At 45.3% G+C, this 14059-nt stretch overlaps 7 protein-coding genes across 7 annotated transcripts; 3 read left to right on the plus strand and 4 right to left on the minus strand. All coding sequences in view use genetic code 12, as the record gives it.

The window, feature by feature from the left end:
• Positions 1-19: 19 nt before the first annotated feature.
• On the minus strand, positions 20-2110 carry LODBEIA_P04710 (uncharacterized protein; the record flags this gene model as incomplete). Its single annotated transcript, XM_066974961.1, has 1 exon — positions 20-2110. The coding sequence occupies one exon, from the start codon at positions 2108-2110 to the stop codon at positions 20-22; it is 2091 nt and encodes a 696-aa protein (XP_066827409.1).
• Positions 2111-2357: 247 nt separating this feature from the next.
• On the plus strand, positions 2358-3032 carry LODBEIA_P04720 (uncharacterized protein; the record flags this gene model as incomplete). Its single annotated transcript, XM_066974972.1, has 1 exon — positions 2358-3032. The coding sequence occupies one exon, from the start codon at positions 2358-2360 to the stop codon at positions 3030-3032; it is 675 nt and encodes a 224-aa protein (XP_066827410.1).
• Positions 3033-5670: 2638 nt separating this feature from the next.
• Positions 5671-6612, plus strand: LODBEIA_P04730 (uncharacterized protein; the record flags this gene model as incomplete). Its single annotated transcript, XM_066974983.1, has 1 exon — positions 5671-6612. The coding sequence occupies one exon, from the start codon at positions 5671-5673 to the stop codon at positions 6610-6612; it is 942 nt and encodes a 313-aa protein (XP_066827411.1).
• A 46-nt stretch (positions 6613-6658) lies between these two features.
• Positions 6659-8254, minus strand: LODBEIA_P04740 (uncharacterized protein; the record flags this gene model as incomplete). Its single annotated transcript, XM_066974994.1, has 1 exon — positions 6659-8254. One exon carries the CDS (start codon positions 8252-8254, stop codon positions 6659-6661), a length of 1596 nt encoding a protein of 531 aa, XP_066827412.1.
• Positions 8255-8482: 228 nt separating this feature from the next.
• On the plus strand, positions 8483-8875 carry LODBEIA_P04750 (uncharacterized protein; the record flags this gene model as incomplete). The annotated part of the gene is made up of 1 exon (XM_066975005.1): positions 8483-8875. The coding sequence occupies one exon, from the start codon at positions 8483-8485 to the stop codon at positions 8873-8875; it is 393 nt and encodes a 130-aa protein (XP_066827413.1).
• Positions 8876-9147: 272 nt separating this feature from the next.
• On the minus strand, positions 9148-12318 carry LODBEIA_P04760 (uncharacterized protein; the record flags this gene model as incomplete). Its single annotated transcript, XM_066975016.1, has 1 exon — positions 9148-12318. The coding sequence occupies one exon, from the start codon at positions 12316-12318 to the stop codon at positions 9148-9150; it is 3171 nt and encodes a 1056-aa protein (XP_066827414.1).
• Positions 12319-12616: 298 nt separating this feature from the next.
• LODBEIA_P04770 (uncharacterized protein) lies at positions 12617-13615 on the minus strand (the record flags this gene model as incomplete). Its single annotated transcript, XM_066975027.1, has 1 exon — positions 12617-13615. One exon carries the CDS (start codon positions 13613-13615, stop codon positions 12617-12619), a length of 999 nt encoding a protein of 332 aa, XP_066827415.1.
• Positions 13616-14059: the final 444 nt, after the last annotated feature.

A 14059-nucleotide genomic window follows, 5' to 3' on the forward strand; every position in this document is an offset into this window, starting at 1 on the left:
GTTTACAATAAGTGTGTTTTTATAAAAAGTCTAATAATAGTTTAGAACCTTTGTCTTCCGCAGAAAGCAGCTTTTTGTTTTTCTTCAATTCCTTTTTCAAAGTTTCTGCCTTTTCGGACTTGGCCAAAGTCAAAACCTCGAGAAGTGACAACAAGACAAACGCAGGCTGGCCACTTGTCCACGAGCTCACCTTATTGACAATTTCATCGGCCGCCTTTTCAGCAAACGCGATACCGGTGTCTGGAATCTTCTCGGACCCTTCCACGTGCACCAATTTCTTGGACTCATTGTCAAACTTGTAGTTGTTACCCTGGATCAACGCCTTGATTGATCTCGAGGTGAATGGCGCTTTATTGAGCAAATGGTGGTCCTCGCGGACGTCGCCCTTGAACACCTTGTCGAATACTGCTTGCAACATCTGCGGTCTATAAGTACTGTTGACTTTCTCGTTAGAAGTTGGCGTCAACAACAATTCAGTGATGAACTGCGCCGCCATATTGTTGGACAAAAGCTCAGTAAACTGTGCGTCTTCAAGTGACGGCTGCAATGCCTTGTATATGGGCTCGATTGACTTTGCAAGAAGCTCGGCCCTCTTGGCATCCTTGTCCTTTTTCGACGTCTTTTGATACGCCAAATCTTGGTATTTCGAAAACGCCTTTTTCACGTTGGGAGCAAAATACCTACCGTCTAAACCCTTCAATATGTAAAGAATGGGCCTTCTGGAAAACTTGTCCTGGATTATCTCGGGCAACAACTCCGCAGTGAACATCTCACCACCGCCAAAAAAGGACCTGTACGTTAACACTGTATCGTCGACAGCCATGAGTAAAGCAATGAGCACGGCGTTACCGTACTCGTTTTTGATCAACTCGCTCTGGTGCGACTTTAGACTCTTGATTATGCCTTTTCTTTCCTTGGCGTTGGCCATGGCGATCAAACTGCTGGCAACCTCGGATCCTTCTTGCGTGTGCACCAACTCGGCAAACTGCTCGCTCAAGAGATCAATAAAGTCTCGGATGGCCGAGTCGTTGGCGTCGATATCGTCGGCCAAAACAGTGACGTATTCCTTCATTGCCGCGTGCAAAATCTGGAAACCAGTCGACCCCTTTTCAACCGAGGCCTTTATTGTTCCAAACAAGTTTTGCATTATCAACTGTTTCTTCTCCGATGACTCCTTAACCACGTCGAGCACAGTCTTGCCCTTGCCTGATTCTTTGAAAACCGCGTACTCACTGCCCCAGAACTCTCTAATCATCTGTTGTTTCTGTTCAGCGGTCGAGTACAAGACAAACAAGTCTTCCACCACGTAGGCGCCTTCTCTGTGTCTCATCAACTTGCGCAATTTTCCATGCAATTCATTGACTATGGCACCTCTCGACTCTTTCGATCCGTAATGCAAAAGTTTAATGAGGAGATACTTGCCGTATGCTGACGTTGCCAATTGATAGAAGGACCCCTTCAAGGAATCAACAATCTTGTCTCTTCTTTCCTTGGAGGAGTATTTCACCAAGGTCTGCACCACTCTCGATGCGTCGTGCTTCAACACGAGATCGTTAATGACATTTTCCGAAAGTGCCCATATCTCATCACATAGTTTATCACGCTGCTGCTTGGTGGGTGTGGGCTTGGTAACTCTTAGTTTCTCCCATAGTTTCTTGATGTCTTGCACTTGCACTCCTGACTTCCTTTGTAGTTTTCTTTCTCCTAGTAATTTCTTTTGTTCTGAATGTTGTTCTTTTGATGACTTTTTGTTGGGGTCTTCTGCCGTTTGAGGCGAATCTTCAACTACAACATCGTCGTCGTTGTCATCTTCGTCATCTTCATCACCTTCTTCGTCTTTCTCTTTTTCGCCGTTTTCCTCATCAAGCTCATCGAGCTCGTCCAACTCGTCTTCTTCATCCCCGTCTCCTAGCGGTCCATCTTCGAGCTCTTCATCTTCGCTCATGGGTAACTCTTCGCTGTCGGATTCGTTTTCTCCATCGACTTCATCTTCTGATGGAGGCGATGGTAGTTTTTTCTTGTTGTTATTGTACTTGGCTTTCTTTAGCTTCTTCTCCTCTGGAGTCAAAGTAATTGCTGGACGCTTAACACCCTTGGATTTGTTCCCCATCGTCTTGCTTGATCCCGCTTACTTCTTGCCCTTGGAATAAAGATTATTGCAAAAAATTGAATGAGGTGTGGTAAATCCTTCACTACTCATCTCTTCCCACGAAGGTGTCTATGTTAAAAGCGCGCTACCATATTTGTTCTTGACCAATTTTCCAGAAGCTCACCAAAGCGCATGGCCGGCGTCGCCCCATGACGAGCCACACTCTCTCCAGAGGAACCGGGTAGGAGCACTTTCTGAGCTGTGAGGCATGTTTCGTGGACTTGTAAGAAAAACTGTGCCGTTGGTTGCATTTGGCGTTGGCTTAGCGGCCTTCCCCAAAGAATGGAGAAAGGGAAACTTCAACACCGACAAGAAATTGATCCATATCAATAACTTGGTACTCAAGCAAATCGAGGCAACCGACGAGTACCAGAAACTCATCCTGAACCCAGACTACAAGAAGTACACGTCCAGCAAGGCGTTCCCCGAGCAGCACCATAAAAACTACGTCAACACGGGGCTTCTTTTTGGCCCAAACTTGATGGAGATCGACCCCGTGGTTTTCGTCAATGACAAAACTGGAGAATTGACAAGTTTCTACCATCTAGGAGATAAGCTCATAAGTCAAGATGGACAGATCCACAATGGGATAGTCTCAACGATACTTGATGAAGGTCTTTGCTCGGCGGGATTCCCACTTTTACCGTCAAAAAAGGGTGTCACAGCTAGTCTTCTGATTGACTTTAAAAACCAAGCACCGCCACAGAGCACGGTAGTTTTGCATGCAAAAGTCAAGGAGGCAAAGGGTAGGAAAGTCGTGATTGAGGGCTACCTTGAGACCTTGCCGACCACGAAGCTGGAGAAACCGCTATTGATTGCCGAATCGAAATGCGTTCTTGTTGAGCCTAAATGGTTTAAATATTTCAGGTGGCTACAGGTGTAAACAGCTTATACTGTCCGAACGGCTGTTATTTTTTCAGAGGTCCTCAAGAAATCAGGAGGAGGAGGGGTGATGGGCTATGGGTTTATTTGGTAGGTTTCGGGTATGTTTTGATGATAAAGAAAGAAAAAAAAAATGCATGCGAATTCAGTTAACATTGCTAGAGTAATGCACATACAGCAGATACTCGTGGATAATTTCAGTCTCGTTGAAATTCAACTGTATAAACACGCATCTCTTATCTTACAATGGTGATTTGTTGTCCCAGATGTGGTCAGGCAAAGGGCAAAGGGCACTGAGCACTGAATGCCTCGTTTTCGCACTTATGCGTACAAACATCAAAAGATCAACCAAAAACAAAAATTTTGCACCCATGCGCCCATGTTTTTTTTTGCCATACTCTCTTGTTACCACATTATCTATCCAACAAACTCGACAAAAAACAGCAAGAGGTGACAGCAAGAGAGAATTAAACATGAAACCAAACAAAGGAGAATGGTCCCAATGGTTAGCAATCTTGAAAAACCTACTCTTTGTCTCTCTCCATCTCTATCTCTCTCTTACCACGGCTGGTTGAACAATAACAGTCACAAGATGGATTTCCTTAACTACAAACAAGGGACTAGAAGGCCCTCCCATCTCTCTTCCTTCATCCGACTCTTGATCCTATTCCTCATCAGCAACAACTAAACAGACTCAATTGCAAAGAAAAAAAACAAAAACCAAACAAAAATGTCACGCAGCAATGACAAAGTCGAATAGGCAGTCAAGCCTGACTCGGAAAAGTCAACCTTGGAAAAAGCCAAGGACACCGTTACCAGTAGAGTTGACGAAGTAGCCGGTGAGCTCCAACCAGAAGATGACAAATCATCCACACAAAAAGCATCAGATGCCGTTTTCGGTGACAAGAAGTGAGTCAATCAATTTTTTCCTTTTGCCTTTTTTTTTTTATTTGGGCTGGCCTCGTCATCACCATCGTGCTCGTCATCATTAGGTTACTTGCTATCGGATCACGAATTGGAGAAATTGGTTAGTTAGAACCCTATAATAAATAATAATTTACTGTTGACATCATTGCCTCCAGGAGCAAGTGGGGGAATGTAGACTAGTCTGTTTATCTTGCTGAATGCACACACCCACATAAGGCTTTACTGGCAGGACATGCAGCTTTGCGGCTATGAGGTAAGAGAACAACACGGGGACTTGGCGTGTGACAGGCGTGAGGGCGAGTAAGGGGGGAGAGGTATGGACACGGACATGGGCATGGGCATGGGCTGCTTCTCTTGTCTTGATGAGAATCAGGGGGTCACTGTTGCAAGAGACGACCGTGTCAAGCCAATGGTTATAGAAAAATGCCCTACAGGGTCAAGACGAGACCTCGACCTAGCTGGGGGCCATTTGCTCGCGACGCAATTCTGTCTTTCTTGGCCATAACTTTGCTGCCCACCCAATCCTCCTCGACCCCCTTCCCCCATAAAAGACCGTGGGAGTTGAACCTGACATAACCGCTGTGTGCATTTTCCGAATTGGATCTCGGATGTCATTTCGCCATGACTGTGGGTTTTGAAAAAATCTCTGACCCCACAACAGATCACACTTGATTGCTGTCTCAGGAGATCTCAATCGTAAACAAACAAAAAAAATCACAGTTGGAAGGAGTCGACATGTTTTAAAGTTTAGAGACAGCAATCATGGAGATGTTAGGGACTTTGGGGACTTGGGGGGGACTCTGGTCAAGTGTAACCGTGGACGATTCGTTATTTATGCGTAGGCGTGTGCAAATGCCGAAACAGCAACCAAACAACCAGAGCCCTTTTTGCACCCAATTTTGGGCCATTCACTTGCTACGGCCCAAAAGTATGAGGTCCACGATATTCATCCTCGAGGTCATTCAAGGAACACAACTGGAAACGTGTCCACATAGCTTGTTGCCCCCCCCTTTCCTTTTTCGCCCATTCGCCCCTCCCCCAAGATGCAAAAATCTCCAGTATAAAAAGGGGTGGAAATCCTCACCAATCCATAGTCATGAGTTGATGTAATCCATCATTGGAATCAATCAATAAACCACAAGCAAATAAACAAACAAGCAAAAATGTCAGACACAGGAAGACAAAACCTCGGTGACAAAGTCGAATCCGCCATCAAGCCAGACTCAGAGAAATCAACCTTGGAATCTACTAAGGACTCCGTCACCAACAAAGCTGACAACTTGGCCGGTAAAGCTCAACCAGAAGAAGACAAATCATGGACCCAAAAGGCTTCTGACGCTGTCTTTGGTGAAAACAAATAAGCTTGAAGCGTTTTTAACTTTCCGCGTGCGGATGTGTTAAGCTGTCGCCACTGCTGCTGTTGTCCCGCTGATGTTTATACCACTAGTCAAGTGACTGCACTTAAAAGTAATAAACACCATTACCTGAACCGACTTTTCGTTCTCTCTCCTGTCTTGGTCTCTCAAGAAAACTCTCCCTTCTGGGTCGGTCTTTCATGGCTTGTCCTTTGGCATTCCCCAGCTTGCCGTACGGTTAGTAAAACCATAAGAGATTTCGCAGCCACATGAAGAAAGAAAATACAGTATAAAAAAGCGAGACATCAAATAAATTCCACGAGACGCGACTGTACCACGAGCTCATTCAATTCAACCATGACAGTATCCCCCAACCCTGCCGAACAGGCGTATCTCGACTTGTGCGAGAGGATCATATACGAAGGGGAACATCGTCCCGACAGGACGGGCACCGGAACAAAGTCGCTCTTTGCACCACCGCAGTTGAGATTTGATTTATCCAACGACACGTTCCCACTCCTCACCACGAAACGCGTCTTTTCCAAAGGCATCATACATGAGCTACTCTGGTTCATTGCAGGGTCTACTGATGCAAAGATATTGAGTGACAAGGGGGTGAAGATATGGGAAGGCAACGGCTCCCGCGAGTTTCTAGATACACTCGGGTTGACCCATCGTCGTGAAGGTGATTTGGGGCCCGTTTATGGTTTCCAATGGAGACATTTTGGAGCAGAGTATCGGGATTGCGAAACCGACTACACTGGCCAGGGCTATGACCAGCTCCAAGATGTAATTAAAAAATTGAAAACTAATCCTTATGACCGCAGAATCATCATGTCTGCTTGGAACCCTCCGGATTTCCCCAAGATGGCACTTCCTCCTTGCCATGTCTTTTGTCAGTTTTACGTGAACTTCCCACAGTCGGCAAGCGCAACCGGTTCTGGCCCAGGTACTGGTAGACCTAAATTGTCCTGCTTGTTATATCAGAGATCGTGTGACATGGGGCTAGGTGTGCCTTTCAACATTGCCTCATATGCGTTACTTACAAAGATGATTGCACACGTTGTGGACATGGACTGTGGCGAGTTCATCCACACGTTGGGCGATGCGCACGTATACTTGGACCACGTTGACGCATTGAAGGAACAGTTTGAAAGAGTGCCGAAACAGTTTCCCAAATTGGTGATTAAGGAAGATCGGAAAGGTGCAATAAAGAACATAGACGATTTCAAGTTTGAAGATTTTGAAATTGTGGGATACGAGCCATATCCAGCTATTAAAATGAAAATGAGTGTGTAGTTTCAACGAAAATATACATGTTTTTTTTTTTTAATTTACGTTTTAGTTAGCTTTTGGACCTCTTTTTTCTACCAGGAAGCTGGTACTCTGAGTCAAAGTCAAAAATGGACAACTCGTTAATCCTCTTGGGACGTTTCTTTTTCGGTTTTTCCGTCTTGGACGGCAGGCCTTGGGTGTTTGTCAAATTCGCAAGTGGTTTACGCGGAGCACTAGGTTCCTGGCTTTCGTCTCTTGCTTTGCTGCGCTCCTCCTTAGCGTGACTCACATAGAAAACGTTGTCCCCAACAGCATCCCTCATATGAACCGAGTCTCGTCTCATCTTGGTGTTCCCAGCCATCGGTTTGTAGTTGACCTCTTTCTTGACTCTTGTCGATCTTCTTGCCTCATGAGGCGGATCATGATCGGCCCGGTCGGCCTCATATTTCCCTGTGCTTGAGATAGTTTCAGCAGCAGCAGCAGATCCGAGTTGGTTCAACTCTTGATCAAGATTTCCTCGCTTCTGGCTGTTTGCACTGGAGTGTAAAACCAGTGCGTTCCCTGATTGTGGAGGTTTTGCAGCAGGTGAAGAAGGAGAGGCACTCTGTTGATGCAGGGGCGAATAGTGAGACGTACGATCAGCAGTCTCTTCTGCATGTTCAAACTCCTTGCTTGCAGGCGAGAATCGTCGACTGTTTTCTTGCTTTCCACGAGCAGGTGTTGACAGCTCCTTGCAGTCAGCTTCAGAACCTTCATCGCCATCGCCATCGCCATTGCCATCGCCATCGCCTTCATCGAGACCCGAGCCCGAAGTATTTTGTTGAGAACGAATCTTGTGAAATTTCTCTTTGGCTTTTTCCAGAGCACCAATGTCCCAGCTATCGCGAGGCTCGACAGAGTCCTCAAAGTTATTGGTGTCTGGACGTGGGAAAAAAAGCGAGGAGGACCTTTGCTCCTCGTTCCCGGGCAGTTTTTTCTCAAATGCAAACGGACCCACCAGTCGTACCTCGCCAGCATCAGCGTCCTCTGCGTCCAGCAGCTCCAAAAGCAGCAGCAATTTCTTATTAAAGTCGCCATCGTCGGTCTTTTTAAAGTAAAGCGGCACTGTAAAGCTTTCCTTCTTCTTTTCCTTGTTGACCGGCGGCGCCTGGCTCTGGCTCTGGCTCTGGCGCTGGAACTGGGCAGAACCTGATTGTGCACGAGAGTTGTCCATGGGGGTTTCAAATACTGCATTTGCAGCAGGGAGCTCAGGCGCAACTACCTCATGAGCCAGGTTCAGGTTTTTCTTCTGCCTCAAACGCAAACCGTGAGTCAACCTAACTTGATGCAAATGCGATAAAGAAGCATTGAAATTGGTAGTCAAATTCTCCTCTAGCGCATCAACAATCCGCTCCAACTCGCAAGTCCTTTTCAAAAGCACAATCTCTTCTCGAAGCGACTGGATTGTATTCTCTAATTCGGTGATTCGCGAGGAAAAAATCGCGTTACGCTTGGCCAACACCGCATTCTGTTCCATTTGCCGTCGTAATTGTTCCTCCACTTGTGCCTCCACATGCCCCTCAGTTGTGCTCGATCCACTCTGTCTCTGCGGCTGGAGAGTTGCTCGTCGCGATGCCGCTAGAGAAGACCCAGACGACCTAAATCCTGAATCAGCTACTCTAGCCATTTTCCGGGGGGCGTTGTTCTCTTCAATTGAATCTCCTGTGGCACCTTTTGGTGTGGTTTGCGATTATCAAGAAGCTATCCAACTGTAAACAGAGAAAACAAGCGCAAAAAAAAAAGGAAAAAACAGAAGCGAATCGCGTCCTGGGAAAATGAACCAGTGGAATCAATATACATATCGTGTAACACCAAGGCTTGATCCTCATACGATAAACGATATACCAAGAGTAGCATGCTGCGATCAACCGCCATACAACAGAAAATCGCCGAAAAGAAAGCCAATTTGGAACAGCTACGAGAGTTCAAGCAGCTGGCAGACCAGCTCGCGAATGAGCTAGAGCAGATTGGAGATTATCTCGAAGTGATGAAAGATGGCACCACCAACATTGCGTATATAGTTGCCAAGTGGCAAAGCGTCATGCGCGCGATATCGCTTGCTTCTATTGCATTGGTGACGCATCAGCTGAGAACGGGCGAAACTCCAACGTATCCTGAGCCTTTGGTGAGGATCAAGTTGAGTGAAGAAGAGGAAAAATTTCGGACGGATGTGGACGTCGAAGACGGCGATGAAGGGGAGCGGGAGGAGGGAAATGAAAATGAAGATCAAGATCAAGATGACGGCTAATTTTTCAAAGGGAGTCCTTTCCTGAAAAGAAAGAGAGACAAAATGTACGGATTCATGAGAGTACTGGATATCGTGCCCCTCGCACTATCAATTCTGAAAAAACAGCAAAAAGTATCGAGATACGCAAGCTTGTGCTACAACTTATACGCTCCGTTTCAACTTGAAAAAGTACCAGCTCGTTGAGACAGTTGTGAAAGTAGAGGTTTGGAAGAAATTTACATCTCGAGACGCTAAAGTCAATTGCAAAGAAAGAAAACAGTTCATTTTTTCCTTCAGTTTGCTGTGTTTGATGAATCCGCCCTCGCTTGCTCGACAGCTGCTTCAACCCACTTTCTATAGCTCTCTTCTTTGAGCAAGGTTTTTAAATCCTCAAGCAACCCATCAAGATATTTGTTTTGGAGCGCTCCATTGAAACGTGGATTCTCAATAAAAGACTTCAACTGGTTGATTACCAAGGCCGGCTCGCTTGCAAGAGTCTTGTAAAGTGTACTTTCCTGGATCCTCTTTTTAAAGCCTTCGTCATCGTGGTCTTGCTTATTTGGCTCGTAGCTGCTGCCGAGAGTTAATAACCAAAGTATGATCTCCGAACTGTAAAGTTCGCGCAGCTCTTTGCTCGCAACGGTGTTTGCAACTTGCAAAGCATACACATAGCTGAGATTTTTCACCTGTTTTGGGTCGATGGTCACCAACAAATCGATCAAATGTTGCACCAGTAGCTTCATATTCTGCGTGAATTGATTATAGTACCCACGAACGGTTTCTCTCGCATCCTGTTTGTTGATCTTGGGGTTGATGCAGTTATCAATAAATGACAGCTCTTTTACAGCCTCGATTCTCCCATCTCGTGCAACAACATCTCTCACCAATATTTGGTACCGGATTTTCAACAATTCGTCATCAATCAGTTTGATTGACTTATTGTTGTTGTTATTACTCCCACCAGCAACGCCCAGTAACTTCATGACGGAAAGTTGAGTTAGCTGGTTATCAATGTTTAGCACATCGCTGGAAACGGCTGTCCCCAATGCATCGGCAGCTTTCGTGTAATTGGAGTCTAAGAGGTACCTTATCCAGGAAACCTCGGCTGTTTGTTGCGGGTTTTCATCAAAGTACCGGAGCAAATAAGGCTTAAAGTTGGTAAAGTTGAGTAGCAAATTTTGAATCTTGTCGTCCTTGAGATAGTGCTCGTATACAGCTGCTGCAAATGGATACCCGAATTCATTAAAGTATTGCACGTAGTTTAAACTTTCAATCGGCACTCTATCGCTCTCGGTGTCCAAGATTCGAGCGAGCGCCGAATAGTCTTGAAATCTTTCGGCAATCTCAATAGCCTCGTCGTCCAAGTTGAGCTCTATCAACACAGAGATCCTTTGATAGTTCCCCGCCTTGAGCAGAGACTCGTACTCGTGCGCTTCCTCATCATCACTGCCCTGATCCTTGAGGTACTGCAACCTTTTCAGACCAAAATAATATAAAACTTGAACAATCCGGTGCGCTTCTCGTTTGTCTTTGCAATTTCCTTCAACGAAATCACGTGTGAAGTAATTTTCAACGTCTTCTATGATGCTCGTGTCGTAAATCCAAGACAAGCTTGAAAAAGAGTTCAGTGGGTACTCTATGCTGTTCAAGTAAACACCGTCATAGAGTGTTGTGACAATCAATGGTGCCACAGGTTTCGACTCTTTTGCCAATGCCTTCAAGTAAGCCGTTAACACTTCACCAATGTTTTCAATATCGTGTGCAAAAAACTCTCTAATGTTTGGTTGGAGCTTTTCAAATTCAGACTTGTACAAAGGGTGGGCATTGATGTACTTTAACAAATTCAAGGCGCAGTTGGTTTTTTCTAGATTCTCCACGATTGGCGCAACAACGTTCAAGTCGGGGAAATTCCTTTGGCAGTAGTTGATAAATGCCTTGAATATGCCAACCTTGAGCTCGGTAAGATCGGCAATCGAGGGAAGTGTCGATGGCAAGTAAGGGGACGTGGAACTCAACACTTGTTTCATGATTTGCTCTACGGCCTCTTGAATGGTGCTCCGGTCGTCGAATCTCTGCGGGGTGAGATCAAAGTTTATTTCGTCAGCGTTGGAGTAGAAAATAGCCTGTTCAATGTGGGATTTCACTACAACCACTGGATCATTGATTTCTTCGCTCGACACCTCTTGTTGGAACCTTTCCACTCTCAACACTCCAAACTCCTTGGTGAGCAAAATAATGGCAGGATTCGATATTGGCGACTGGTTCTCATACCCGTACCCAATAATCGTTGTTGATGGCTTGAGTCTTATAATGTCTTCCCAACGCGCTGAATAATATGCAAACGTGCTCTTTGATTCTATGTACGACGTGTTGATGTCAGTCATGATTATAGATGTGTCGACAATGACAAATGCCGTTTTCCCAGGCTTGGGCAAGAATAGCTTTGGATTTTTAGGTAGCTGCTTAACGCTCTTTAACTGGTGTGATCCAAAGAACAAAACGCCGGATTTGTCAGCTCCCAAGGTGGCAAGAAGAAGCTTCCCATCCAGCTCACACAAGGTCAAGAAATAATTTTTTTGTTCCAAGGGCCAGATATCCAAGAAACGTGCAGCATTGCTTGATCCTGGGTATGCATTGTCGATGTATAGGTTTTGTTTGAACGAGTTCCTCTTGTCGACATAGGGCGCGGTGCTGGCTGAAAGCAAGATGTAGCATATGGAATGCAACGTCCCCACAGAGTCCAAGATCAATATTTGCTGCACAGTGCCATGTTCCGTGACTTCTCCCGATCTGATGGCAACAATCTCGCTTTCGGAAGGCTTAAAGAATCTTGCAAATATCCCGCCATTTGGTTTCAAAATCTCTAAAGTCGACAAGTGCGGCTTGCTTTTGAAATCTCGAAGCGAAATCAATATACACCTCTGCATCGACGTGGCAACGGCCACTCCCGCGGGCTCCAAATTCTCAGCAAGAGTAATGTACTCTCCTTCATGCAAGCTAATTTGCAGCTCCCACGACTTGTCATTGATCAATCCCAAAGTTGGAGCATGCTGCACACTCTCGTAGAATTTGATCAACCCCGTCACAGAGTCCAATATCACCAATCCCGGGTCTTGGCCTGCCCCGCTCGAAGGCCGAGTCAAAATAGCCATCGGTAGTTGGAATTTCGATTTGTCAATGGGGAAATGGATTGAAAACGGCGACACGTCGGCGGACTTGTAGCTCCAGACATATATCGACTCGTCATTGATCACCAATGAGAAATTGGATTCCGAATCGGAGTATGCGTTTGCAAACAATTGTGATTTGAAGATGTTTGGAACGCCTGGCAACTTCGACACGCAGTAGTACTTGTTCTTGGTGAGTTCTTCTGCCGCAGGTGTCGGCGGTTTGCTTACCGCGCTAGATGTATTCAGCAGAGCCTTCCGAGGCTGGAAGATCGACGACGACGACGACGACGACATTGTCCGTGATAGAAAGTTTTTCTAATAGTTCAGTTGTTTGGGTAACGTGCTGCAAGCAGGGTTTGCATCTTCATCTGTTTTCACCAAGAATGTGTTTTCCTTTCTCTTCGTTTCGATTGTGAATAGGCGGCGCTACCAATTGGATTAAAAACATACGCCAAACCACCACGGAATCCAGGGTCAAGGGGAAATGCCAGGCGTTGAATAAAATGACATATCCAGAGTGTGGTAAAAGTTGATCATCACTACAGAGAATGGTTCAAAAAAGAGTTTTTCTGGAAACTCATCTTGCTTACTTTTATTTCCTTTGCCTCTTTGGTTCAGGTTCTTCTACATCATTGGCAAAATACTCCTCATCCGAAACATATACATCATCATCCTCTTCTTCGCCCTCGCTGACTTGGTCATACTTTTCCTTCAAACCTTTCATCTTTCTAGTTTGCAATTTGCTCAAATCCTGTTTTCCAACGTGGACTTGAGCAACTTTATCACCCATGAAATCCGTGCTGACATTCTTCTTCTCCTTCGGCTCGAGCTGCTTGGGTTTGCGATGAGCTTCCTTCTCCACTTCTGGCGCTGGCTCGACTCTTCTTCCAACTTTAAAGTCGAATCTTGGTCCGATTTCCTCCAATTCCACTCTGGGCAATTTTTGGCCCGACTTGAAAGTCTTGAGTCTGTAGACTCTAAAGTTCACCATGGGTAGATCTTTTTCGTTATTGACATCTTCGATTTCCCCCACCGAAAGCGCAATGACGCATTGTAGACCCGCCACATCTTGCAAATCGGTATCTTCGCCACGGTAAAAGTCCAAAAACAAGGATTTGATGTGCTGATACACGGGGTGGCTGTCAAATGCAGGGCCATTGAAAACAAACATGGGTTTCAACCCAATCGTGAAGGTCAATTTTTTGAAATCCTGGATGAGCTTATAATTCAGCAGCTGGATCGACAACTCAATCATGTCGTATACTTTGTGATTAAAAAACCTCGTGAATATCAACGTGTTGGGTCTCTTTTTATTGTGTGTCGAGAAAACCATCAACGAGGAGTCATTCCTCTCAGCGAAAAACTCCAACTGTGAGTTGTCTTCAAACGGTCTAATCTCGTTCTTTTTGGAAAATTTCTTTGCAAAAGGTTTCTTTAACGCCATCAAATCGCACATGGCATCATGGAGGAGCTTGTTCCCTGTTGCACCGGGTACAAACAATGCCGATTTGGTGTTTTCCACTAGCTTGGCTTCCTTTTTAGCTAATGCTCTTTTGGAACGTGCGCTCTTGGGCTTGATTGTCCTTATCATTATTTGAATGAATGTGTCTGTGTGTATATCCGTTGGTTGAGGATGTTTGTCGCTAGTTCGTGATGAGAGGATTGCGAGAGATGAGGAGATGGCACATAATAATTTTTTTTTTTTTTTTCGTTTTATTTCACCGTGATGAGAGAGCGAGCAGCCACCACCGAACATCACAATGGCTGGATTTTTCACCTCTCGTGGCCAACTCTAACCGGAATAGCAAGATTCTTTGTCCGCCTGGGAAACCACGCCCTAGCAAACAAGATAGGTAAATGATGGAGTTGTCACGGAATCTGGCTGGAGATAAGTTCAGTTCCAAATATCTTATTTGACAAATTTAAAAGTAAACTGGAATCGTAGCGATGAAATACTTCTCCATCACGCGTATTTGAAATCCTATACTACATTTGGTGTTTTTTTTTTTTTTATTTTCTCGATTCAAAGCTTTTA

This window comes from Lodderomyces beijingensis (genome assembly GCF_963989305.1).
Source record: "Lodderomyces beijingensis strain CBS 14171 genome assembly, chromosome: 1".
NCBI classification, from domain to species: Eukaryota; Fungi; Ascomycota; class Pichiomycetes; order Serinales; family Debaryomycetaceae; genus Lodderomyces; species Lodderomyces beijingensis.